Here is a 26,595-nt window from a genome sequence, read left to right on the forward strand (position 1 = left end):
TAGTGAGGCTTTCCTTTATTCCTCCAAAGCACTTTCTGCTGGGAAATTCAACGGGATGGAGCAGAGCCTAGCAATTTAGGACAGGGTCTAAGGTCTCAGACCTGGGATTGAACCCTTTCACTTATAAATAGGGGAATTGGGAACTAAAACTTGCCTCAGTTTTCTTATCTGTAAAGTGAGGCGTAAGAAAAGCATCCAATTGACAGTGTTGTGAGGAATACTTAATTTGGGTAAAGAGCACCTGCAAATAGGTAGTATATAATAAGTTATTCTAGTATAGTACATTGCCTGATAAGGAATATACAACTTGGTACAGAATTACGAACTAAAGAATGCATTTGGGGGATCCCTGGGTGGCGCAGCGGTTTGGCGCCTGCCTTTGGCCTAGGGCACGATCCTGGAGACCCAGGATCGATTCCCATGTCGGGCTCCCGGTGCATGGAGCCTGCTTCTCTCTGCCTGTGTCTCTGCCTCTCTTTCTCTCTCTGTGACTATCATAAATAAATAAAAATTTAAAAAAAAATAAAAAATAAAAAAAATAAAGAATGCATTTGGGTAGCCATTCAAGAAATACAGTTAGGTGGAAAGTAGTCTGAAAATGATATGCAGAGTACAAGTGTATGGGGCCACTTTTGCATGAACAGCATTTTGACTTAAAAGCAATTAAAATCCAGTAGATTCAAGAAAAGCTCTTTACCACCCCCCTCAACTGCCTGCTTTACCAGGAACAGAGCCATTAACAGAGATTCCTCTTTACCTAAGAAACATATGCATAATAAGGCAAGCTTTGTTTTCAAAAAACATGTCTCACTTTCCTGCTGGTTATTCTCTTTGTATTCTTTTTTCTTTTTTTTAAAGATTTTATTTATTTATTCATGAGAGACACAGACAGAGAGAGAGAGGCAGAGACACCGGCAGAGGAAGAAGCAGGCTCCATGCAGGGAGCCCGATGTAGGACTCTGTCCTGGGACCCCAGGATCACGCCTAGGGCCCAAGGCAGGCGCTAAACTGCTGAGCCACCCAGGGATCCCCTCCCCTTTGTATTCTTGATCCCTTATACCTCTCCTTAGCTCCTGTAAACCTCTTGTTGACTATGGTTTTGTGGGGTGTTTTTTTTTTAAAGATTTTATTTATTTGAGAGAGTGTGTCCTTGAGCAGGGCAAAGGGAGAGGGAGCAGTCTCCCCACCAAGCAGGGAGCCAGATGTGGGGCTGGATCCCAGGACTCCAGGATCATCACCTGAGCCAAAGGCAGAAGCTTAACCAACTGAGGCACCCCAGGTGCCCACCGGTTCACTATGTTTGGAATTTCTTGTCTATGTGGATTTCCTGTATGCACAAAATTAAGTCTGGTTTTCTCTTGTTAATCTGTCTCATGTCAATTTGTTTGTTTGTTTTTTAAAGATTTTATTTATTCATGGAGGGGGGAGGGGCAGAGACATAAACAGAGGGAGAAGCAGGCTCCGTGCAGGGAGCCCGATGCGGGACATGCGCCCGGACTCCAAGATCACACCCTGGGCCAAAGGCAGGCGCTAAACCGCTGAGCCACCCAGGGATCCCCAGGACTTTGCTTCCTTACTATTTATAGCATCCCTTCATTCTTCCTACTTTCTAGGAAAGATCAACTAAGTTACCCAATCATAAAACTATCCCTGCTTCCTGACAATATTAATTCTAGAACAAAGCCCTGCTTTCTGTCTTCTGTTTCACCTAAGACAGTCCGAAATCCTAAAAGAAGCTTTTTTTGACACCTCTTTGCTGAGACACTCCCTCTCTATAAGCAGGAGTAAATCTGTTTAATTATAGGCGTGTTTAGGTGGTTTTTGGCCAAAGGGCATTGAGTTTGGTATAAGCAACCAGACTGAAAGTAGTGTCATTCTCTGGGATGGGAAAAATGGTAAGATCAGCGGTTGGCGATATAGGAAAGTGTTGGGGTCGGAGCCGAGGGCCAAGCAAGAATTCTTGAGACATCTTGGGGGCAAAAAGGTGGTTTTATTAAAGTACAGGGACAGGACCCGTGGGCAGAAAGAGCTGTGCTGGGGGGTGAGGAGTGGCTGATGATATACTTTCAAGTTGGGAGGGGGTTAGGGATATCATAAGTCTCTAAGAAATTTTGGAAGCAAGGTTTCTAGGACCTTGAGGGGACAGCTATTGTTAGGAAAAGGCCATTTATTACTATCTAGTAAAACTTTAGTTATGAGATTCTTTAGATGAATATGGGTGGGTCATATGCTTGGAGGATGATTGCTAACATGTATCTTGGGAAGTAGAGATAAAGTTTCCAAAGGAATTTTATATGTGTTAAAATAGACTTACAGGATCATGGAGGTCAAGCTAATATCAAGCTAAGATCTTTTGCAAAGTATTAACATTGAGGCAGCTCTGGGTTCCTAGAGGAATGTCCCGGCCTATTTCAAGGACTTCTCAATGGAGTATAAGTAGTAAAGAAATTTAGTTGTTATTTTGCCTTGTCTCTCATGTCATTTGGGGTCAACCAACTCTGCTAGCCCCTCCGGCAAGACTGTTTCCAGATCTAGGCAGAGGCCTTAGACTTGACACTGCCTCTCGCAGTGCTCTGAGTATTTTACAGATACCTCCAAGCTGTTCCCCCTAAGACAACACCAAACTTTATTCATATTAAAACACGGAAATAATGAATAGCTGATAGTTAATGAGTATGTGCTATATGCCAAGCATTGCTCTAAGAGATGTAGTTTTCGTTTTTTAAAGTAGGATCTGGGCAGCCCGGGTGGCCCAGCGGTTTAGCGCCAGCCTTCGGCCCGGGGCGTGATCCTGGAGACCCGGGATCGAGTCCCCACATCGGGCTCCCTGCATGGAGCCTGCTTCTCCCTCTGCCGCTATCTCTGCCCTTTCTCTCTCTGTGTCTCTTATTAATAAATAAAATAAAAAGTAGGATGTATGCCCAACATGGGGCTTGAGCTCACCACCCGAGATCCAGTCACAGGCTCTACCCACTGAACCAGGCAGGCGCTTCAGGATGTTGTAATTCATTCGCTTCTCCCATCAACCCTAGGAAGAGAGGTGCTGTTGTTCTCAGGTTTTACGACGGAGAAAACAGCTACAGAAACGCGAGGCAGGCAGAGGCGGCCATGCCAGTTGTAGTCCGCTCGGACTGCATCTCCCAGTATCCCTCGCGGCAGCCACTCTCCACACACAACAAATCCCGGCGTGCCCCGGGGCGGCCCGGGGTGGAGGGTTCTAGAAGGCGTGACGTGGGGTCGAGAGCGTGCTCGGAGGCGGGCGCCTCTCAGCAGTCGCTGTGGCCGCAGCTGCCGGGCCCGGGGACGCGGGCGGTCGGGGCCGTGGGCGCAGCCTCCTGGTCTCCCCGGCCATGGCCGCGCTCGGCCGGCCCTTCAGCGGCCTCCCCTTGAGCGGCGGTCCGGACTTCCTGCAGCCGCCGCCGGCCTTCCCCGGCCGGGCCTTCCCGCCGGGAGCGGACGGCGCGGAGCTGGTTCCGCGGCCGGGACCCCGCGCCGCCCCGAGCCCCGCGGGCGGGAGCGCGGCGCGCGGACGGTGAGGAGCCCGGCGGGCGGGCGGGCGGGCGGGCGCGCGGCTCGGGCTCGTTACGCGTCCTCACGACCCTCGGCGGGGGCGCCTGAGCCCCGGGGACGTTAGCCGGAAGGCGCCCGGGAGTCCGGAGCGGACCCGAGCGGCGCGGCGCCGAGCCTTTCCCGAGCCCGCCCGGGCTGGGCCGGCACCGGAGCCCGGCGGACCGCAGCGCGGAGGCGCCCTGGGCACGGCCGCGGGGGCTGACCTCCAGGGCCCCGCCTCCACTCGGCTTTCTCGCCCGCAGCGTGGGGCCGAAGCGGGTCCTGTTAGTGGGATCGTAAGTGCGGTGCTTATGAGCACCGTGCTTGCCCCCAGAAACGTTTTCCCCCACGTAAGTCGGTCCCTCCGGATGTATTTCCCACTCCCTTGGCAAAGTGGGAAGTTGAGATTTCAACTTGTAGTTACGTCGGGACCACCCAACCTGAGCGACCTTGTGATCTGTCTGTCCAATCCCAGTCGGCCTGGAAGGGGACAGCCAGTACTCGTGGAATGAGCGCGATTGTTGGGAAAAGGGAGAGTGGAGGCCGAGAGCACAGGCTCAGTGAATTTCTCAGTTGACTAATGTTTGTTTGTTTGTGTGTTTGTTTGTTTGTTTGTTTCAACAGTGTTTCAGTGCGCTGTAAAAAGAAACACAAACGAGAGGAGGAGGATGATGAGTAAGTGTCAGGTGCCACCTATTCACCTTACGGTCGCTTAAATTTAACCTGTTTTATATCCTCGACTATTTAAGTGAAAAGGTGAATCATTAAGTATCTCTGCAGGGCGATACAGGGAACTGGTAACTGGTTGCCTTTTGGGGAAAGTAACTGGGTAGCTGGTATATCAGAGAGAAACTTCTCCCTCTGCTCCTTAGTAATGTTTGAATTTTCATCCATGTGAATATTACGACATGGACAAAGTTAAAAGAATTTCAGGTGTGCAAAAGGATACAAATTGTAAAGTCTTAAGAGTGCCTGTTACCTGTTTCCTATGTCTCCTTTGGAAGATAATCTAAAAACTTAACAAGTTTATAACTGTATATACCTCTGCTCTTCTACATTTGTAAAAGGTAACTCCCCTCGTTGTGCAACACTTGGATCTTTTCATTTTACTCTCCTAGTTTGTTGCATATGGGTGCATTTCTTTTGCAACATTGAATATATTTCTGTTGGAAGGCTAGGTATGGATCATTAATTCGTCTCCTGTTGATAGATTTCTAAATTATATCTAATCTTTTGCTTTTACTGTAGATTAAAGCTACTGTGTCCATTCTTTTTAAAGTTCCTTGTGTATATTTGCAAGTAGGTTAATGGATTCCTAGGTGCTGAATTGCTTGCATTTTAAATTTTGAACAAGAGTGTTGCCGATTTATATTCCTTTTAACAGTGGAAATGCCTGTGTCTCCATCTTCTCACCAGAACTGTCTTTTCAAACTTTTTCACTAAACTCAAAGGTTAAAAAATTGTATCTCGGGGTCCCTGGGTGGCGCAGCGGTTTGGCGCCTGCCTTTGGCCCAGGGCGCGATCCTGGAGACCTGGGATCGAATCCCACGTCGGGCTCCAGGTGCATGGAGCCTGCTTCTCCCTCTGCCTATGTCTCTGCCTCTCTCTCTCTCTCTCTGTATGTGTGTGTGACTATCATAAATAAATAAAAATTTTTAAAAAATTGTATCTCATAGACAGGCAGTCTAATAGAAAAATGAGTGGAAGAATCAAAGAGGATGTCCAAATGACCAATAAATGAAAGGTGTTCACTCAACCTTATCAGTCTTCAGAGGAATGCCTAGTAAAGCCTCAATGAGATATGCTACTTTACCACTAGGTACCGGAGCACCAATAACTGCAGTATTATAGATGAGACAGTACAAGCACTTTGGGAAATAGTTTGGCATTATCTAGTAAGTTAAAGACATACATACTCTATTACCCAACAGTTCACCTCTTGAATGTGTACACGATTGGAACAGGAGACACAAGAAAGTCCATAGCATCCTTGTTCATAATAGCTCAAAACAGAAACGACCTGTATGTCCCTCAGTAGTAAAATGGATAAAGAAAATTACAAATTCATACAGTGGAGTTGTATTAAGCAAAAAAAGGGGAGAAAATGGAATGTTTTTTTTTTTTTTAATTTTTATTTATTCATGATAGGCACACAGTGAGAGAGAGAGGGGGAGAAAATGGAATGTTTTTTTTTTTTTTTAATTTTTATTTATTCATGATAGGCACACAGTGAGAGAGAGAGAGGCAGAGACACAGGCAGAGGGAGAAGCAGGCTCCATGCACCGGGAGCCTGACGTGGGATTCAATCCCGGATCTCCAGGATCGCGCCCTGGGCCAAAGGCAGGCGCCAAACCGCTGCGCCACCCAGGGATCCCGAAAATGGAATGTATTATACCTATCAATGTAGATATGTCTTATAAGCATAGTATGAGCAAAAGAAACATCCAAGAATATGTACAGTATAAATTCTCTAAGCATACAGTTGAAAGCTGGGCAAACCTAAACGTAGTGTAGGGATGCGTATCTACATGCATGATGATGTATTTTTAAAAAGAAGTAAATAACCTAGTGTTTACCTGTAGGGAGAAGGAAATAGAGTACCATTTTGGGATGTTGGTGAGGGTCAATATCTTGAATGTTATTTTCATGGATGTTTGTTTTCTAATTATTCATTGAATTGTGTTAGCATAGGATTTTATACTTAAAATTAGATCTTTTTTCAGACCACTGTTTTGATTTATATTTGGTAAACTAAAGTTATTTTGAACATCATTACATTTAATACATTTGTGTTTAAGTGTGTCATTTGTTCCTGTTTTTGCACATTTTCTATTGGCTTATTGATCTTTTTCATGTTCACGTATAAGAAACCGCTAGTACAAAAAGTAGCTTATTGCTTCTTTAAAAGATTTTATTTTTTTTATTGGACAGGGAGCACAAGCAGGGGGAGCAGCAGGCAGAGGGAGAAACAGGCTCCTTGGGATCCCTGGGTGGCGCAGCGGTTTGGCGCCTGCCTTTGGCCTAGGGCGCGATCCTGGAGACCCAGGATCGAATCCCACGTCGGGCTCCCGGTGCATGGAGCCTGCTTCTCCCTCTGCCTGTGTCTCTGCCTCTCTCTCTCTCTCTGTGACTATCATAAATAAATAAAAATTTAAAAAAAAAAAAAAAGAAACAGGCTCCTTGTGGAGTAGGGAGCCTGGTGTGGGGCTTAATCCCAGAAGCCTGAGATCATGACCTGAGCCAAAGTCAGATGTGTAACTCACTGAGCCACCCAGTCGCCCCAGAAATCAGTAGTTTATTATGTGTGTTATGTTTCCCCAAAATTTGTCATTGGTCTTTTTACTTTGGGTAAGTTTTGCTTATTTGTTCGCTTTTTGGACAGCAGAAACTTTGTATTTTCCACTCTTGCTGATGCATAGGCTAAATAGATTTAAAAGTTGCCTTAGTTTAAAAACCACCACACCAGACAATATTTATATTCTTAATTGCCCTGGGATTGCTGCAGATACACAGGGATCTCTTTGCTTTTTTCTTTTGGCGTATACTATAAGATAAGTGAACGGGGGCACCTGTGGCTCAGTCTTTTGAACGGCCGATTCCTGGTTTTGGCTCAAGTGGTGATCTCAGGGTCAGGAGATCAAGCCCAGTGTCAGGCTCCACACTCAGCAAGGAATCTGCTTCTCTCCACCACCCCGCACCCTTACCCCTGCTCACGCTCTCTAAAATAAATTAATTAAATCTTTAAAAAAAAGGAGAGATAAATGAATAAAGAGTTCCAGTGTGATAAGTTTGAAGCATAAAATCTGTTGGTAAAAATGTAACCAACTTTGGGGTGCGTAGCTGGCTCTGTCCAAGGAGCATGCAATCCTTGATCTTGCGGGTTGGGAGTTCCAGCCCTACATTGGATGTAACACTTACTTTAAAAAATTAAACTGCCTTTAATTTACAGATGGAGAGATTAAACCCCTGAGAATAAGGAGCTTGACATTTGAATATCTAATGCCCAGAAGTGTACTGCCCACCTGCCACTTCCATAGCTCTTATCTGTACTTTGAAGTCTTTTATAGCTCATTTTTTTTGAAACTTCATTATCATTGATCTCTAATTATATGCAAAACGGACCTACAGGCATAAAATAATACAGTCCAAATCATGTTGGAGGTCAGAGATCAGAACCCAGCTCTTAAACTCAGTTGCATTTCATAGTTGAATTGTTGGATGTACTAGGAAATTACCTGTACAGATTTTTTCTGCGTTTTCTTAGCTGGTTTTATGTGTGTAGCTTTTCTCCTGCTTTCCAAAACACCATAAAACTATCCAGGTACTACAGAAATATGTGATGTATAGCTATGCATTCTTAATGTTTTCTTATCAATTAAAGCAAATTATAAATTAAACATATTCTCGTGCTTACTCTGGCAGCACATAGACTAAAATTGGAACAATACAAAGACGATTAGCATGGGCCCTTGTGCAAGAATGATATGCAAATTTGTGAGGGGTTCCATATATTTAGATGATAGCTACAGTTGTGGTTTTTTTTAAATGATTTTATTTATTAGCATGAGTGGAGCAAAGAGGAGAGGGAGAAGCAGACTCCCTGCTGAGCAGAGAGCCCGATGAAGTGTGGCTCAATCCCAGGACTTTGGGATTATGACTTGAACTAAAGGCAGGCACCCTACCCTGATAACTACAGTTGTGAGCATAGCATGAGATACAGTGTTGTTGAATCACTATGTTGTACATCTGAAACTAATGTAACATTGCATGTCAGCTGTACTCAAAGACTTTAAAAATCTAAACACTTAAATTATTTAATAGCCGATTCCAATAAAAGTCTAGGTTCAAAAGAGCATCACTATTTGTCAGATTTTATATTGCCAGAGGCTTTAATGTTGATTTTTGCAGGGTTTTTTGTGTTTTGTTTTGTAGTCTTAACAGGATTGGAAATTTCTCTTTATGGGGATCTCTGTGTGGCTCAGCGGTTTAGCACCTGCCTTCGGCCCAGGGCAGGATTCTGGAGACCCCGGGTTGAGTTCCACGTTGGGCTCCCCCTGCATGGAGCCTGCTTCTCCCTCTGCCTGTGTCTCTGCCTCGCTGTCTCTGTCTCTCTCTCTCTCATGAGTAAATAAATAAAATCTTAAAAAAAAAAAAAAAAAAAGAAATTTCTCTTTGTAAAATACATACCACTTCCTTTGGCCTTCAGTTTATAGAGTCATAAGCTGTGGTAGCCATTAATGATTTTTTTTTTTAAGTTGCAGAGCTATGTTCTGTTTTTTGAGGCTGTACTTGCTAATGCCCAAGCAATAAAGTACATCTGGTCTTGGGACTTAAATAGAATAGTTGTCTATATATATATATTTTTTTTTTGAATAGTTGTCTGTTTAACCTGCTTCAGAATTTAACGTGCTTCAGACAGTTTTCAACTAAATTGGGCATGTTGCAGTGCATGCAAATACTAGTTCATGGTTAGAGCTTGAAGTGTTTGAACTTCCTTAAGGAGGCCATCAGTTTCAGTGAAAAGAGCATAGAGCTAAGACTTAGGAGCTCTGACTTGTGTCCAACATGCAACTCTACCTTATATGACACTTAGAAGAGGGCACTTTAGCTTTTTTAGGTCTTAGTTTCCAAATCTGCAAAAGTAAAGAAGTTGATGAACTCTAAGGGCTCTATGAAATATAAATTTTTCTAGGAAGTGAAAATGGTTTATGATGCAAAGTGGGAGAAAAATGTACCCCATTATAGTAAGGGACTCAGAGCCAAATAAGAGTCTTCTGACATTTCAGAGGACCAAGAAATCAGCAGTATTGGAGGCATCTGGGTGGCCTTGTTGGTTAAGTGGCTGCCTTCTGCTTAGGTCATGACCCCAGGGTTCAGGGATCGAGCCCCTGCATCAGGCTCCCTACTCATTGGGGAGCCTGCTTCTGCCCCTTCCCCTGCTTGTGCACACATGTATGCATGCTACTGCTTGGTCTCCCCCCCTCTCTCTCTCTCTCTCTCTCTCTCGCTCTCAAATAAATAAATAAATAAATAAATAAATAAAGTTTTTTAATGTCTTCTGTAACCTGTACTACTTGGAACAGACCTAATGAAGTTATATATTTTTTGCCCTAAGGGAAGATAGGATGCCTGTAGACCACCTCCCCATATGGAGCAAGCAGAATTAGGACAAAATATGACTGGTGCTCAACTGCTGCTTTGTGATTTTAGTTTCTTTCCATTTGACCTATCCAGAGCCAAAGAAATGGGAATGACTTCTAAGTTCCCACATTGAACACTAATCTGAAAAAAGCACAATCTTGCAGGTAAAGTCTAATTTGTCAGAGCAGAAGAAAACATCTCTCAAGGAGGCTGTTAGAATGACAGAAAAGAAAATTCATGATTTCCTATCTTATAATCACACGCTGTCAAAAATCCGATTTTTTTTTTTTTTACATGAGAGTTTGGTTAGAGATAGGGATGATAAACATTTCATTTATATGACTCTGAATTGTCATTGAATTTTTTTTTTCAGTTGTCCAGTAAGAAAGAAAAGGCTAACTGAAGCAGGGCTCTGTGCTGGTCCTAATGACTGGATTCTTTGTGCACATCAGGATATAGAGAGTCATGGAGTAAATCCGTGCACTAGTGGCCTCTCCGCACCTGGCATGTTAGATGTTATTTGTGAAGAAATGGATCAGACAACCGGAGAACCACAGTGTGAAGTTGCCCGAAGGAGGCTTCAAGAAATTGAGGACAGGTAAATGGGTAGCATATGTCACTGGCTTATTTGCTGTTCCTCTGTGATGTCTCTACTCATTTAAGCTAGTCTAATTCATCATTGAGTAATAACGGTGATCCTCAGCCTCTCAGACTATGAAAAATCTGAGAACTCAGGAGTTTGCACATTTAATGTTAAGCTCATAGAACTGTGCTAAATATTTTCACCTACTCTCTGAATATAAATTTTTGATTTATGGGAATTTTCAAGGACACATTCTTCAAATCTGATTGCATGTATGTACTTTTTCCCTTGGAGTCTCATATTTTACTTGATCTTTTCCTGTAGCACCTCTTGCCTTTATTGTGTTTTTAAATTTCATCCCATTACTAGAATACATATAATAGCTTGACTAAATAATTTTTCTTTCTCTGCTTCTGCTGTCTTTATTTAGGATAATTGACGAAGATGAGGAAGTGGAAGCTGACAGAAATATCAATCATCTCCCCAGTCTTGTTCTTTCTGACACCATGAAAACCGGTTTGAAGAGGGAATTTGATGAAGTCTTTACAAAGAAAATGATTGAGTCCATGTAAGTGTTGGCTCCTGGTTTCCATTTATTTATTTTCTAAAATGTATTTATTTTTTAGAGATGGAGCAAGGGAAGGAACAGAGGCAGAGGGACAAGCAGACTCCATGCTGAGCACAGAGCCCAACACAGGGTTTAATCCCACAATCTTGAGATCATGACTTGAACCAAAATCAAAGTTGGAGGATTAACCAAATGAGCCACCCAGGCACCCCCTTGGTTCTGTTTAATTATGATCTTGAAGAGAAACCCATTGTCTCCAGACACGGCCTGTCCTATCCTAGTCCTCTCTTTGTCCCCTGATCACCAGCAAAATGAAAGCACAATAGGTTTTATATTTAGCTTAGGTTGGATATAGGCCTTTTTCTTTTTCTTTTCTTTTCTTTTTTTTTTTTAAAGATTTTATTTATTTATACATGAGAGACGGAGAGAGAGGCAGAGAAGAGACACAGGCAGAGGGAGAAGCAGGCTCCATGCAGGGAGCCCAATGTGGGGCTCGATCTCGCGTCTCCAGGATCATGCCGTGGGCCAAAGGCAGATGCTCAACCGCTGAGCCACCCGGGTGTCCCAGTATAGGCCTCTTTCTTAGTTCATTGGGGGTGAACAAAATGCTGTGCAAGGAGAAGTTTGAAGTGTGCAGGAGTAGCTACCTTACCTTCTTAACCTCCAATTCTTTTCAAGTCCTGAAATGCACTATCATCTGTTATTTGGGATTGGGAGGATTGGCAAGAGAGTTCATTCTCTCCTAAATTCTTGTCATAAGATATGGGAACCACATTTCAAAAGCTCTTGCTTACCAGCCTCTCAATTATTCAGGAACACCACTGAGACCTAGAAAACAAACCAAAAGAAATCTCCCAGTAGTCAGAATAGTTACCACAAAGGCCACAATCCAAAGCTGACATTCTTATCTCATAGTGGATAGCCTCTCAGGGCTTTAGCTCTGAGCCATTTTGCTCTTTATTTTATTTTATTTTATTTTATTTTATTTTATTTTATTTTATTTTATTTCACGCATGAGAGACAGAGAGGCAGACACACAGGCAGAGGGAAGAAGCATCCTCCTCACATGGAGCCTGATGGGGGATTCGATTCCCGGACCGGGATCACGCCCTGAGCCGAAGGCGGATGCTCAACCACTGAGCCACCCAGATGTCTCTAAGCCATTTTGCTCTTAAGTTAGCCATAGTTTAATGAGTTTAATTATCTGGTTTCCTAGAACATCAGAGTAGAAACACAGAAACAAGAAGTGAGAACAAACTCATAGTAGTGGGTAGTGGCAGAATAATCATGTGAGGACAAGAGGAAACGTAAGAGTGTAAAGAACAAAGCAGGCTTGGGGGCCATTGACACAAAACCTAATGATAGCCCTGTAATTCTTATAGTCCTTGAGTTTACATGATCTGAAACAGTCATTATTCACGTGTAAAATAGTAGTCAAGTTATAAAGTGCCACTTACATGTTGCCTAGGAAAGACTAAATAGATTCATACATAGAGTAGATTCAGGTATCTGAAAAAATCTCTTAGAACACCAGCCCCAGTGATGCCAGGTAGATGGGGAATTACTGCCTTTGGCCATAGTTGGTTCAGGTGATGTTAGATCAAAGAAGTTTTGCATTAGCCTCTTAGCTTGGGCCTATAATAAACTACTCAGCTCTGAGAGTGGGTAAATAGTTTTGTCAAGCAGGTCATGTTGCTCTATAGTCTAAAAAATAGCTCTTTTTTTTCTTGGTAGTTTTCCAGAAGCTAGCTTTTGAGTGTGTTCTTCAGTGTGATTTGTCTTACTTGCCTTTGGGTCCCAGAAACCACCAAACCATCATTGAGTGGAGGAGGACTGAGGCAGAGGCAGGCATTGGGGACATAATCATTTGGGCTTATTGCAAAAAGCATTCTGCTTTGTAGCTGTACTAAGCAAAAGGCATAGGGAGATATTTTTAATGTGTTTGGTCAGTATTTCATTTTCATTTATAATGATTTAGTACAAAGTAGTAGTAGCCCATAACTACTAATATTAACCACAATTTAAGAAATTTATAACATTAGGGCGGTCCTGGTGGCGCAGCAGTTTAGCGCTGCCTGCAGCCTGGGGTATGATCCTGGAGACCTGGGATCGAGTCCCACGTTGGGCTCCCTGAATGGAGCCTGCTTCTCTCTCTGCCTGTGTCTCTGTCTCTCATGAATAAATAAATAAAATCTTAAAAAAAAAATTTATGACATTAAATTAAGGGCATCTATTTTTCATATTGAATATTTATGTTGCTTTTGTATATTTTTTTTGTTTGTTTTGCTTTTATATTATTTTTAAAGATCGTACCTAATCTCTACACCCAGTGTGGGGCTCGAACTTAGAACCCCAGGATCAGGAGTCATGTGTTCTACTGACTGAGCCAGTCAGGCACCCCTGTATTACTTTATTTACTTACTTAATTTTTTAGTTTTTTAAGATTAAAAAATGAGAGACACGGGGCGGGGGGGCGCGGCAGAGACACAGGCAGAGGGAAAAGCAGGCTCCATACAGGGAGCCTGACTTGGGACTCAATCCCATGTCTCCAGGAACAGGCCCTGGGATGAAGGCGGCGCTAAACTGCTGAGCCACTGGGGCTGCCCTGTAGCACTTTAAATCACACCAATATAACTAGTTTGTTTTGCTTAAAAATATGTGCAGAACAGGGGCACGTTAAGCATCCAATTCTTGATTTCGGCTTGGGTCATAATCTCAAGGTCCTAGAATTGAGCCAGTAGTTCACTCCATGCTCAGCAGAGCCTGCTTGGGATTCTGTGTCTCTCCCTCTGCTCCTCCCCCTACTCATGTGCATATGGTTCTGCTTTTTTTCTCTAAAATAAATCTCTAAAAATATGGACAGAACTATAAAATTGTATGTATTCGAGTGGCCTTTCTAAAGATCTATTTAGATCATCAAAAATTTATTTTGATGCCTTCAGTTCTTAATTCTAGATATTTGATAGCAAACATTAACTTTTCAACATGTATCTTTTATTTCCATATCCTAAAATTTTTGATAAAAATCTTTTTTATTTCGTAGGAGCCGTCCTTCCATGGAGCTTGTGCTCTGGAAACCTCTCCCTGAACTCCTTTCTGATAAGCCAAAGCCGTCATCTAATGCTAAGAACTACACAGGAGAGAGCCAAACTAAGCATGCAGCTGCTGGCACTGCCTTCCCTGGGAGAACTGAACTGTTCTTGGAACCTCGGCAAACAGGGATGCCTGTTTACAATAGTTTGGAGACAGCTGCTTGCACAGAAGAAGAGATGGAACTCTAAAACCAGTTTCTATACTAAAGTTGTCAAATTTTAGGTGGCTCATGTATTTGGTCGTGAGCCTCTTTGTATTTGTATAGTATAGGGACTTGAAAGTTTTATGAAACGGGTGTAATATCTCCACCTGTGATTTGGGGTGGGACTCTGATTTTGGGTAGCCATTTCGTGAATCCAACTTTTTGCCAAGGAAGCTTGTCTCGAGGGAAAACGGTTTACTAGGGAGCTTATTAAGGGAATGTGAAATTGCAACTTGCAAAGGCAAGTATATAAGCTGTGTGTCTAAGGGTGACTTAAGTCATCTGTCACATTGTATAAACCATTCAGATAGTTGGCAAATATTTAGACACTTGAATCTGAAAACGATGCATTAAGAAAGAAGGATGCTCCTACTGTGTACTCTGACAGCTGAGTCACAACTGCATCTTCAGATCGGAGCTCTTGTTTACAGTGGTGACTATATATGATTGGGAAGAGGAGGGAAGAAAGCAGTAGCTTGAGCCTTTTACCAAGAGATTTAATAGGAGCTCTGAGACTTGTATATTGTCAATTCTGAGTAGCTATGTTGATGAAATAGCTGGTAGCTGTGTGGCTCACCTCTGAAAATGCAATGAAAATACAAAGAAAAGATTTTTCCTTCAAGGCTTTTTTGCCTTGTGCTACTGTTGCTCCTTGGTTTCCCTTGCATAATTGATAAGCCCAGTTATTCAGGAATGTTTACAACTTCTTTAACTTTGATCGATCCTTAAAAAGTGATTGAGAGGTAACCCATGTGCAGATTGACTATGGGAGAAGCCTCCCTTAAGTTATCCCAAGGAACTGCCATGTCAGCGAAGCCTGGCACTGATAGGTATTTTTAAAAAGGTTGTACCTATATTAGCAAGTTGAGTATTTTGGCATTAATGTAGAAAATAATGATGAATAATTAACTGAGAACCTATGGGTAAGTGACGTTGAGATGTACTGAACTAGCCACTCTGCCTGGTGCTTCAGCTGTTGGGCAGTAAACCTCAGTTAGTAGAGAATAGCTTCCTGCTAGCAGGACATCTTCATCTTTAGGAACTAAACGAGGCTCAAGGTGTCCTTTGGGGATAACCAGGATTGAAGTTTTTTTTATTTCTCAGGAAGGGCTCTTCTGTGTGGCAATGTCTCAGTGCCGAGTAAACTAACACTTCCTTCAGTGCTACAGAATATCCACTATAACTTAATGAAATGAGTGTAATAGTGTAATACTGGCCCTTACATCACACGACAGGAGACCACCCCAGTTCTTTTCATTTTGTTTTCTGGGTTTCTTCCCCCTTTGTAGGAATCAGATAACCTTGTGTAGGAAATAAAAAATGGCTTCTGCCAAGTAGAGGTGACTTTAGAAACCGGCTCCCAGGCATTTTCGAAACCCATGCTGAAATCCCTCCCCTTGTTACAGATGGCGTAGAAGTAACGAGTCTGTTAATTGGACTGTTTCTTCCCTTGCCTGTTGTTCCTGCTTTCTCTATTTCTGTCTGGATAGTCAGGAAAAGATTTAATGTTTAATATTTAAACAATATTTAATGTCTACACAGTAAAATTATTCGAACTTCAAACCAGTGTTAAAACCAGTTGGAAACCAGCTAATAGTTTCTTAATCTCAGATTTAGAGATGAATGTAAACTGTATTCTGTTGAAATGTGCAAGTGTTTGATTCATGCCGTTTGAAAAACTCCTGCCTTTAGGTCATTGTTTAATGGGACCAACTTAAAAGTTTGTAGCCTTAAAGAAATCGCCGTGCTAAAAAAGTTTGTTCTGGTATAACTCAAAAACATGAAGTGAATGCCCAGAATTTGGAGTTAGTCCCGGTGTTAGGACGGAAGGGAAGGTGAGAACTTCCAAAGAAGGACCCAAAAGACACTAAGATAGGCTTCGGTAGGAATTGTGGGTGAGGCCTCTGATCAAAGGTCTGTATGGGGGAAGGAGGAAGAGCTCCAGACAGGGCTCTGATACCACTGGTGTAAAATACAGGAGAGAATGAAGAGTCTGTTAATTAAAATCCAAACCATTTGTTTCAGGAGTCAGATTATCTGACATGGTTAATTATTTCTGCAGGAAAATGGATGTTTAATGCTCCTTTTTAAACTTTATCCTTTTGCATATGTACAGAAATTTTCTTCATCCTTGTGGTGCTTATTCATCTGAGCCGTCTCCACAGTCTCCATGCCTTTGTTTTGTTTTCCTTCTGTAGTATAAGGCTTTTGCTTTTGCCTTAAGGTTTCCTTAGGGAATCAACAGGTCTTTTCATTTTGTACAGCTTTTGAAGCATGGATCAAACATTGGCTTACAATGCTAATGTGTGAAGAGAAAAATTATCTGAAGCAGGTGAGCTTTAATGAACAAATGTATATTTTCTCTGAGTTTGAGTAGGGTGTGTGTGGGATTTTTTTTTAAATATCAAGTTAAGTCCAGTTCTCTCAAATATTAATCAGTCATAAAAAAGCAGAAACAAAAATAAAACCTGCTACTCGTTTTTGAAAAGGTGCAAATGTAAAATTTGGGAAAATAGGGTGGGGGCTGGAACCATGGAAAGAATGCTTATATAAGCAGGTTCATTAATTATTTTGGTTTCGTTGATAGTGATAAGAATGGTGCAGTACTAGGAAGGTTCTGGAAGATGCTGTCAATTTTACTTTAAAATGAGAATCTGGTGTTTCTGTATTTTGTTTTCAATAAAACTTCTTAAGTGTTTTAACTTTTTGAAGTATTTGTATTCTGCATATAACAAATCCGCTACCTCTGCTTTCCTCTAAATATGTTTTGTTAGTGTTTTTTAAGATTTATTTATTTATTCATGAGAGACCCACAGAGAAGCAGAGACACAGGCAGAGGGAAAAGCAGGCTCCATGCAGGGAGCCTGATGTGGGACTCCATCCCGGACCCTGGGATCACACCCAGAGCTGAAGGCAGACGCTAAACTGCTGAGCCACCCAGGCGTCCCCCTCTAAATTGTGTTTAAAGCAGCATTCATATCAGAGAGGGACTTAAATTTATCTCGAAGAGATTATTATGTTGGGTTAAAGGTAAGCTTCATAAGTGAGTTAGCTTTCCAAAATAGGCTGTTTTGCAGTTCTAAAACCTATAGAATGCTTTCCAATCTCCTTATCAGTTTGCTGCTGTCAGTCAATGGCATTGATTGGCAGTGGTGATTGATTGCCAGTATTCAGATGACAGTAGTGACAGTCAAAAATGTTTAGAGAGGGGATCCCTGGGTGGCTCAGTGCTTTAGCGCTAGCCTTTGACCCAGGATCTGATCCTGGAGTCCCCGGATGGAGTCCCACGTCGGGCTCCCTGTGTGGAGCCTGCTTCTCCCTCTGCCTGTCTCCGCCTCTCTCTCTCTCTCTCTCTGTTTCTCATGAATTAATAAATGAAATCTTTAAAAAAAATGTTTAGAGAGTTGGAAATGGTATATAGAGTTCACAATATTTTTGTTTTTATAGGTTTAGGACCTTTAGAAGGAATAGGAAAATTCCAAGTTACGTGGTCATTTCTTTAAGAGCTGAGAGGTCACTGGGTGGCAGTATTGCCTGCATATTTACAACCTTAATCACTTGGATCCCTGATTTGTGGGCAGGTGGAGTTAAGTTTGAGTTGCAATTACAAAAAACTTAGGATATTGTTTTTCACCAAAATTTGGAAATCATAGCTAAAAGTTACCTAATTTCTTCATAGATTTGGAACCTAAAGCCTAAGTAGATAGTGACAATTCAGTATTTTAATTGAACTTAACCAGCTTCAATGTTCTTCCTACTTGACCAGTGGTTTTAGTGTTTTCATGGAATACCAGAATATGTCATTTAGACTTAAATAATCCACAATAAAGTATGGTTCAGTCAGTGTAACATTAAACTCCTTCAGAAAATAGTGTTGTGCACCCGGGTGGCTCAGTGGTTTAGCGCCGCCTTCAGCCCAGGGCCTGATCCTAGAGGCCAGGGATTGAGTCCCACGTCAGGCTCCCTGCATGGAGCCTGCTTCTCCCTCTGCCTGTGTCTCTGCCCCTGTCTCTCATTCTGTGTGTGTGTCTCATGAATAAATAAATAAAATCTTTAAAAAACTTAAAAAAAAATAGTGTTGTGTGTACCTGTTTGGTCCAGATAGTCTGCCGGTGGCATCTTAGAGCTGAATTGCGTGCATTTAGGCTACAGTTACAGCAAGATGAGGGTATGTTGTCTTTCAATAACTGATTTATGGGTCAACAAGCCAGTTTTCCTGCCATTCAATGAATTTGAGAAGTCACAAGGTAAAGATTTCATTCTTTAGATATTAGATTTTGACTGATGCCATAGAATATTCCTGGAGTAGGCAATGTTACTTTTTGCCTACGGTTCTTTCCTTTGTGTGCACTCCAATAGCATGTCTAGTAGAAAAGGAAGCCCGCATAGGTCAGTGTTACAAGGCCTAGGGAAATAGTGCTCAGACATTTGTCTCGTTTCATTTATGGACAACCCTCTGCATTTAATATAAATCTTGCTTTGGTTTTACAGAAAAAGGTCTTGGTTTTATTTCTAACCAGTTTGTTTCAATAAGATGTCCTTAAAGGCAGGTGTTTTCTCAAGGCTGAGCAGTGGTTAGTCATTTTCACCCATCTGTACAGGAACTGAAAACCCCAGTGACCAACACAGGTTATGTATGTCCTCTTATCCCTGTTAGTGCAGCTGCCTCTTTCATGTGATGTCATTGAATGTAAATTATTTGAGCTTCAATCTCCAGATGCTTCTATTATGGAGAGTGGCTAAAATGCATCTATAATTGCATTTGCCTAGACAATCCCTAAATAGATTCCCAGCACTTAAATTTTCAGTTATAGAAAATCAGGTGATCAGATTTTTAATCATGGGGGCAGCTGGAGATTGTCTATACATTTCTGATACGGAAGCAGCATAGGGGCACCTGGTGGGCACAGAAGTGTGAGACTCGGGTTCTTTTTTTTTGAAACTTGGGTTCTGAGTTTGAGCCCCACATTGGGTGGAGAAATTTTTTTTTTTAATTTTTATTTATGATAGTCACACAGAGAGAGAGAGAGGCAGAGACAGGCAGAGGGAGAAGCAGGCTCCACGCACCGGGAGCCTGACGTGGGATTCGATCCCAGGTCTCCAAGATCACGCCCTGGGCCAAAGGCAGGCACCAAGCCGCTGCGCCACCCAGGGATCCCGGTGGAGAGATTCTAAGATAGCCTAAGTAAGCTTGCGTTGCCAAAAACTAGAATTGAGTTCTGGGTTTAGTGACCAGGGGTTTTAGGCTGTTTTGTGGACATGCCTCCAATCACACCAAACTCCCCTGTACTTGGTTGAAAGTAGAGACTGCTTTGCCTTGCTGCTTGGGATTTCTTGAATCCTCCCTTTTGCCTATCCACTTGACCTCTCTAGTGGTAGTTTAGTTTTGGCATAGAATGCTGGCATAGGTGAAATGATCTCTATAAATGAGGGAAGTCCTTCGGCATCTTGTAAGATTTCCAAGAAAAGATGCACATGAAGGATGAGGATATGTCTATAGTTTTGGGATACTATTGATGTGTCAGATTTTTTGAACAGGTTCATTCTTCTGTGAAACAAATTCTAGTATATAATTCCCTAAGATTAAAATCTCTCCAAAGTAGATTAAGGGAAGAGGTAACTTTTGAGTGCTTGGGATGGTACCTACCTGATAAGTGTACATATGCCAAGAGCTTATAATGCATCATCTCCTTGAATCCTCCAGCAACCTTTAGAGATATTATGGACTATTATGTCCCTTTTACAGGTGAGGAAGTGATTACATGTCCAGGGCTACCTGGCTAACCAGTGGCAGAGTTAAATTCAGGTAGTTTGAGTCTGGAAGATGTTCTTAATCCCTATAATGGCAAGACAATTTTGATCTTTAACAGCATGTCCATCTCTTAACATAAGGTGGTATAGCAAAATAATGGCTAAGCATTCTAGTTCTGCCACTTACTAGTCTGTGATACTGGCCAGTTAGGCTACAGAATCAGAAATATAGTAACTGCTCAAAGAGTAGATTGTACCACTTATGGCAGGAACTGAGGCAGGCAGTAACTGAGGAGGGAAAAACCTTTAAAAAGTGGCACGCGGGATCCCTGGGTGGCGCAGCAGTTTGGCGCCTGCCTTTGGCCCAGGGCGCGATCCTGGAGACCTGGGATCGAATCCCACATCGGGCTCCCGGTGCATGGAGCCTGCTTCTCCCTCTGCTTGTGTCTCTGCCTCTCTCTCTGTGACTATCACAAATAAATAAAAAATTCAAAAAAAAAAATAAAAAAAAATAAAAAGTGGCACGCTTGGGGAGCCCGGGTGGCTCAGCGGTTTAGCGCCTGCCTTCCACCCAGGGCACGATCCTGGAGTCCCAGGATCAAGTCCCACATCAGGCTCCCTGTGTGGAGCCTGCTGTTCCCTCTGCCTGTGTCTCTGCTTCTCTCTGTCTCTCATGAATAAATAAAAATCTTTAAAAAAAAAAAAAAAAAAAAAAGGTGGCATGCTCAGTGAAGTCGGATAAATTACTATCATTGTAAACAGTGAAACACCTAGAGAGAAAGCAGTAAGACTTACCGAGGAACAAAGACACTGCATTGCACTTTTTAATTGCACAGGTAGTTTTAAATAAATGGAGAAAGCACCTTCCAAAAGTTACACTAGCAGGGAAAGATTCCATCAAGCATTTACATAGTAAATTTTCATAGTTATACAAAAGATTCTTGATCTTTACTTGAACTGTACATGACGGAAAGGAGCCCCCTCAGGTAGGTGTTCTCTGCTTGCAGAAGCAAACTAAAGGGCCTAAAATTGGAGGCAAGCCTGGGATACCAAGAAGGAGGAAAAGAAATGTTAAAGGGCCACTCAAATTTCACGTCTAAGACACTTGTCCAATGACCCTTACATAAGAATTTTAGGTCAAACTACTGCCCTTAAGATAAAGGTACAACCTCAAAAGCTGTAATTCTGGATTATAGTAATATATCTGAGTACCTTGCACTGCTAGATGACAAAAGAATACTTGGGGTGACCTATAAGGTTTGAACAAATACTTTAGAAGAATTCCCTAGGACTGTACACCCTCTACTTTGGCTTTTTTAAACGAAGCACAGGCTTTCTCTGCTATCTTCAGGCAGTATAATAGTCAAGGGAAAGGGTAACAGCACTGATCATTCCTTAGACACTAATCAGCTGGGGAAAGAGTTCATTGGCAAAAGTATCCTCCCAAGAATGGTCTACACCAAGCAGAGAGGACATGTCGCTGAAGGGAGAAGGGGAGCCCTCATATCCACAGTCACTATAAGCATCCAGTAGACAGGAAGATGGCTTCAGGCAGTGGCTGGATGAAAGTAGATCTGAGGTGCCCAGCTCTGGAATGAAGTCATCTTCTACAAGTTCTTCCTTCACTGAGACAGTGAATTCAGGATGATCTTTCTCTGAGGGGCTGAAAGGTGCTTCCTCAATTTTCACTACCACATTAGCTTGGCTCTCTGTCTCAGAGGGTATCTCTAAGACTAGGGGCTTGGTATATACATGGTCAAAACGAATCAGTTCATTAATGGCTTCCAGCTTGGCTGATGACGTCCCCAGTGATGGAGAAGGGGAGGCCGGTAAGGAACTGGGTCCTTCTGGGTGGACCTCTGGAAGCTGCTCCAGGCTGGTAGACTCTGGAGAAGGACATCTGAAGAACATGACTGGATCCAAGTTGAACAGAATGCCCAACAGGATATCAGACTGCAAGAGACAAAAATTAAATGGAATCCAACCATTAGAATGTGCCTGAGAATCTACCTGGAATACTTCCTACTAGGTCCCACAATGTATATGAATCATCACTCAATAGGATGACCTCCGAGACCCACAGACCCATTTATCTACACCTCACTCTATGTCCTAAATCACCTGGAGATAGGAAGGCAGTCGATCTTCACCTGTAACCCAGCCAAAATTAACCTTTCCTGCCCTCCTACATCTGGTCAGGGATCTCAGACATCAAACAGAAGGAATTAACTAGTTACACAGCTCTTCGCTAAATCCAAAAAAACTCTTACCTCAGAGTCTGAAGAGTCAACGCTGTCAGAATCCATGGGGAGATGCTCTGGAGGGGTGACAACTGGGCCTGCACCTGCTGCAGAGGTGCACGTAGTCTGAGTGCTGCGGACTCAGCAGACCCGGCCACCGGCCTCACTCCATTCCCCTGAAAGACCAACATAAATAAACCACTCAAACTGCTGAGTCCTCAAGGAAATGGTCACCAGGCAGCTGTGATTCTCAAGGTTCAAGAAAGCTAGAAAACTAAGCTTTGGAGCTGAAACCTTTCCCTTACCTCCGTTATTTCCGTTTAATTGAGTCTTCCTCAAGAAGAGAGGAAAAAAGAAGGAAGACTAACTTCTGTCATTTTATGTGCAACGAAACATTTTTATGGCCCAAATTAAGATTCTGGAAGGGAAGGACTGATATTCTTAAAATCTTCAGTGATATTCTCCATAATACTACTTTTTTAAAGATTTTATTTATTATTATTTTTTCATTTTTATTTATTTATGATAGTCACACAGAGAGAGAGAGAGAGAGGCAGAGATATAGGCAGAGGGAGAAGCAGGCTCCATGCACCGGGAGCCCGACGTGGGATTCGATCCCAGGTCTCCAGGATCGCGCCCTGGGCCAAAGGCAGGCGCCAAAGTGCTGCGCCACCTAGGGATCCCTATTTATTTTTTCATAAGAGACACAGGGAGGCAGAGACACAGGCAGAGGGAGAAGCAGGCTCCATGCAGGGAGCCTGATGTGGGACTCGATCCCAGGTCTCCAGGATCAGGCCCTTGGCTGAAGGTGGCGCTAAACCGCTGAGCCACGGGGGCTGCCTCTCCATAATAGTTTTAAGATTTTACCTTTAGAGGCACTTGGATGGCTTAGTCTGTTAAGCATCTGCCTTGGGTTCAGGTCATGATCTCAGTGTCCTGGGACTGAAGCCCACATAGAGCTCCCTGCTCAGTGGGGAGTCTGCTTTTCCCTCTCCCTCTATCCCTGCCCCCACCACTGATACTCTCTTTCTCTCTCAAGTAAATAAAATCTTTTAAAAGAAAGATTTTACTTTCTACTAAGTAAAAAAAAAAGCCTTTAAAAAAAAGATTTTAGTTTTTATTAAGTAATCTCTGCACCCAAAGTGGGGCTTGAACTCCCAACCCCGAAATCCAGTGTTTCATGTTCCAGCAACTGAGCCAGACAGGCACCCTTCCACAATACATTTCTTCTTTTATTTTTTTAATATACATATATTTTTTAAGACTTTATTTATTAGATGCAGAGAGAGAGAGAGAGAGAGAGGCAGAGGCACAGGCAGAGGGAGAAGCAGGCTCCATGCAGGGAGGCTGACATGGAACTCGATCCCGGGTCTCCAGGATCATGCCCTGAGCTGAAGGCAGGCACTAAACCGCTGAGCCACCCAGGGATCCCCGTTAGTACTTGCTCTTATGAGAGCTGTGTAACTTACTTTAGTAGAATTTAATACTATTCACTACACAGTTGAAAAATGAGTGTCAGTAAGGGGTCATGTCACTTAGAACCAGTTCTCATACAGGGCATCAGATAAATGAGACAACTTACCTTGGTCTGGGTCTCCGCCTCCTCTTCAGTAGCCAGGGTATCCATCCCCAACCGCTGTCTTAACTCCTGGTTCTCAACTACAAGGCCATGAGTTTTCTCTCGTAAAAGCTGATTTTCTAGCAAAAGTTTTTGGTTCTGGAAATAAGTTCAGAAAAAGCTATTAAAACATCCAGTTCTTTCACTTAAGAATCCACCTGATGACGTTTCACTACAGTTGGTTTCCTTTCCTTCTCTTTGACCTTCTGGAAAACTCTGCTTACGTTCACAGTAGGTATTCAAAGGAAGGGTCATAGTTATGAAAAATAAGAAGTGCCATTTCATGGGGCCACAAATAACACAATGCTTCCAACTACGAATATAGACCTCAGCAAAGGATGACTTGCGGGTTTTAGATAGGACAAGGGGAAAAAAAAATCCTATCTTAAACTAGCAGGTTTTAATAGAAGTGATAATGGTAGGCCATAAAATCAAAACATGTTTTTAAAAATGTATATATATACATATATAAAATCCTTATGTGTTCAAAATGTGTAGCTGGGAATAATTTAGGATTAGGCAATAAGCACGCCCTAGAAGGGGAAGGGAACTGTTAAGTGGACTTTTGCCCAAGCCAAGAAGGGTCTCAGGTTTAAGCAACTATTTTCTACCATGCTTTTATGAATTTCTTAGTACTAACTCGATAAACATTGTAATGTTGCAATTCACAACTTTGAGACAGATCTAGCACCAAATGCCAGAGGGTCAACCACTTCTGCTCTCATCAACCTTCATCACTTAATCACTTAATTACCTAATTAATTTAGATTAATTTTTTTAGTTTAACTTTTATTATTTATTTATTTATTTATTTATTTATATTTTATTTTATTTTAGTTTAGTTTAACTTTTAATTAACTGTTCGATCATATTCTAAAAAGACAGAATCAGGGCAGCGCCGGTGGCTTGGCCCGGGGTGTGATCCTGAAGTCCCGGGATCCCACGTCGGGCTCCCTGAATGCAGCCTGCTTCTCCCTCTGCCTGTCCCTCTCTCTCTCTCTCTCTCTCATGAATAAATAAAATATTAAAAAAAAAAAAAAAAGAAAAGAGAATCAACTTGGGATGGGCAGCGAACCTCAGAACATTCACCAAGGAAGGGATTACAGGAAATAAAAGAGAAGAGTTTGATCTCCAGTAGTTTTACCTCTTCCTCCAAATCTACCACTTGCTGTTCCAGCTCACTCATTCGAGCTTTCTTTCGGTCTCTGGCAGTCTGGGCTGCTACTCTGTTTTTCAGTTTCCTGAGAACAGAAGGGACATACCACACTAAATCATCTCAAACCTTATTTATATCTTCATTTGAAAGCTCCACCAGCTGGTGCTTTCGTTTTCATTTACAGCATATAAGGTAGACTAAGGTAAAATATACTCCAGGCTCCTCCCCTCAATAAAACAAAAACAAAACAAACAAACAAAAAACACAGCCTTTGGTGGATCTGGCTTGAGGAACCGTTTCATTCTCCCCCACACTGCGTCATCCACGCCCCCGTCGCATCCAGGCCGCTGGACACAACTACGACTCATCTTGCATCAGAGATTTCCTCCTCCCCTTGCTACTCCCCGTGTAACTCAAATAAGGGCGAGGCCGAGGCCTCTCACCTTGGCTGACATCCAGGGCAGCCCCGAGACGGCTGCTCCCCGTGTCTGCTCAAGAAGGTGGGTACTTAAACCACAAAAGGCACCCACGAATCACCAAAGAACCAAGATGTACGGAGCACGGAGTACGAGGCTCAATCCTCGCTCCAGGCTCCCAACGACCCCAGAAGCGGACTCGGAGGCCGTTTGCCCAGCGAGCCTCACACGGCTCACCGCCCTCCCAGCCTCGGTCACTGCAGCTCCGCGCCTCTCCAAAAAAAAAAGTGGGTCGATCGAGTCTATGCACACGGGCCAAATTCAGGAAAGCGGAATGACAGGTCCGCCCGGGGCCCCGCGGCAGAGGGCCCGACCCCAGCGCGCCGACGCCCAGCGCCACGCACCACTGAGGACCCAGAACGGAAGGGGGGGATGACAAAGGCCCGGCGGCCCGGGCTCCGGCCTCCCGCCCCGCCCCCGCCGCGCCGCGCCGCGCCCCACCGGCCAGGCCCCGGCGCCCGAGCGCGGCCAGCCGGGCCCCCGCCCCCGCCCCCGCCCCGCGCCCACCTGCGCAGCGCCTTCTCCTCGGGGCTCAGGTGCGTGAGGCGCTGTCGCTTGCGCGCCTGGGGCGGACCCCCGCAGGCCGCCTCCGGGCTGGCCCCTCGCGGGCCCGGCACCATGAGCGGAAGGGCCCGGCCGGCCGGGGCTCCGGCGGCGGCGGCGGCGGCGGGCTTGCCGGACAGAAGCAGCACCTTGGGGGCCCCGGCGGCCGGGCTCTGCGCGGCTGCCACCACCACCATCGCCCCGCAGCCCTCACGCCGCTGCGCGCCGCCGCCGTCCACGGGGCTGCCTCGGCCGCACCCGGCCTTTCTACGGTCGTGGCCCTCCGCGATTGGCCAGCGCCGCGTGACGCACGGCCGCTCTCGGCGCCCATTGGCCCGGCGGGCCCCGAGGGGGCGGGGCCGGGGCGTCCAGCGTGGCGGCCGCCGCCCGCGCGTCGCAGGAGGGGCCGAAGCTGGGGGGGGGTCTGGGGCCCGGCGGAGATTCCTCCCCGAAAGGATTTTACCCGCTAGGCTGACGCATTCCCCCCGCCCCCGGAGCCGCTGAGTCTAATTCCAAAAGGAGAGCTTTCCAGACTGATGGCTTTTTGCCGACACTGACAGCAGTTGTCACCTCTGCCCGACCAGTTATCTCGTGCGCCACTTCGGGGCCCCGAGCGGAGCGGAAAATCGAGGCGGGGGGAGGGATGGAGGGGGAAGGGGGGGAGGGGGCGGGGGG

General features: G+C 44.0%; 3 protein-coding genes and 1 non-coding gene across 8 annotated transcripts in view; 2 read left to right on the forward strand and 2 right to left on the reverse strand.

Annotated features, from left to right (window-relative positions):
• Positions 1-3,151, reverse strand: part of CHEK2 (checkpoint kinase 2) — a 93,823-nt gene extending 90,672 nt beyond the window's left edge. For 2 of the 4 annotated variants that reach the window (XM_077874170.1, XM_077874168.1), the window contains exon 1: positions 2,944-3,126. Coding sequence is in view for 1 of the 4 variants with exons in the window: in XM_077874172.1 (XP_077730298.1) it covers positions 2,944-3,010 (67 nt within the window). In the remaining 3 variants the exon portion in view is untranslated. Of the gene's footprint in view, positions 1-2,943 lie in introns of all 4 variants that reach the window. The other 2 variants (XM_077874172.1, XM_077874176.1) reach the window with 2 other exon arrangements.
• A 104-nt stretch (positions 3,152-3,255) lies between these two features.
• Positions 3,256-16,838, forward strand: CCDC117 (coiled-coil domain containing 117). Of its 2 annotated transcripts, none has more exons than XM_077874187.1 (5): positions 3,256-3,532; positions 4,174-4,224; positions 10,064-10,288; positions 10,704-10,841; positions 13,885-16,838. In XM_077874187.1, exons 1-5 carry the CDS (start codon positions 3,351-3,353, stop codon positions 14,120-14,122), a joined length of 834 nt encoding a protein of 277 aa, XP_077730313.1. In that variant the 5' UTR covers positions 3,256-3,350; the 3' UTR covers positions 14,123-16,838. The 2 variants fall into 2 exon arrangements, with proteins under 2 accessions (XP_077730313.1, XP_077730314.1); XM_077874188.1 differs by lacking the exon at positions 3,256-3,532 and adding an exon at positions 3,744-3,899.
• Positions 7,956-8,063, forward strand: LOC144300081 (U6 spliceosomal RNA). Its single transcript, XR_013366722.1, has one exon. It is a non-coding gene; the product is annotated as a U6 spliceosomal RNA (small nuclear RNA).
• A 3,859-nt stretch (positions 16,839-20,697) lies between the features above and the next one.
• XBP1 (X-box binding protein 1) lies at positions 20,698-26,132 on the reverse strand. Its single transcript, XM_077874180.1, is given in 6 exon segments — positions 20,698-21,840; positions 22,158-22,241; positions 22,244-22,303; positions 23,710-23,844; positions 24,890-24,986; positions 25,885-26,132. Coding segments are annotated over 6 exon segments (1,167 nt in total). The 5' UTR covers positions 26,118-26,132; the 3' UTR covers positions 20,698-21,282.
• Positions 26,133-26,595: the final 463 nt, after the last annotated feature.

The sequence above is a fragment of the Canis aureus genome, chromosome 27 (genome assembly GCF_053574225.1).
Source record: "Canis aureus isolate CA01 chromosome 27, VMU_Caureus_v.1.0, whole genome shotgun sequence".
Classification (NCBI taxonomy): domain Eukaryota; kingdom Metazoa; phylum Chordata; class Mammalia; order Carnivora; family Canidae; genus Canis; species Canis aureus.

What these genes read in the sequence shown, in the direction of transcription:
- CCDC117 (XM_077874187.1), top strand. Translation starts at nt 3,351, where the DNA reads ATGGCCGCGCTCGGCCGGCCCTTCAGCGGCCTCCCCTTGAGCGGCGGT. An exon ending in GGGAGCGCGGCGCGCGGACG is followed by an intron (nt 3,533 to 4,173) that starts GTGAGGAGCCCG and finishes TTGTTTCAACAG; the next exon opens with TGTTTCAGTGCGCTGTAAAA. An exon ending in CGAGAGGAGGAGGATGATGA is followed by an intron (nt 4,225 to 10,063) that starts GTAAGTGTCAGG and finishes TTTTTTTTTCAG; the next exon opens with TTGTCCAGTAAGAAAGAAAA.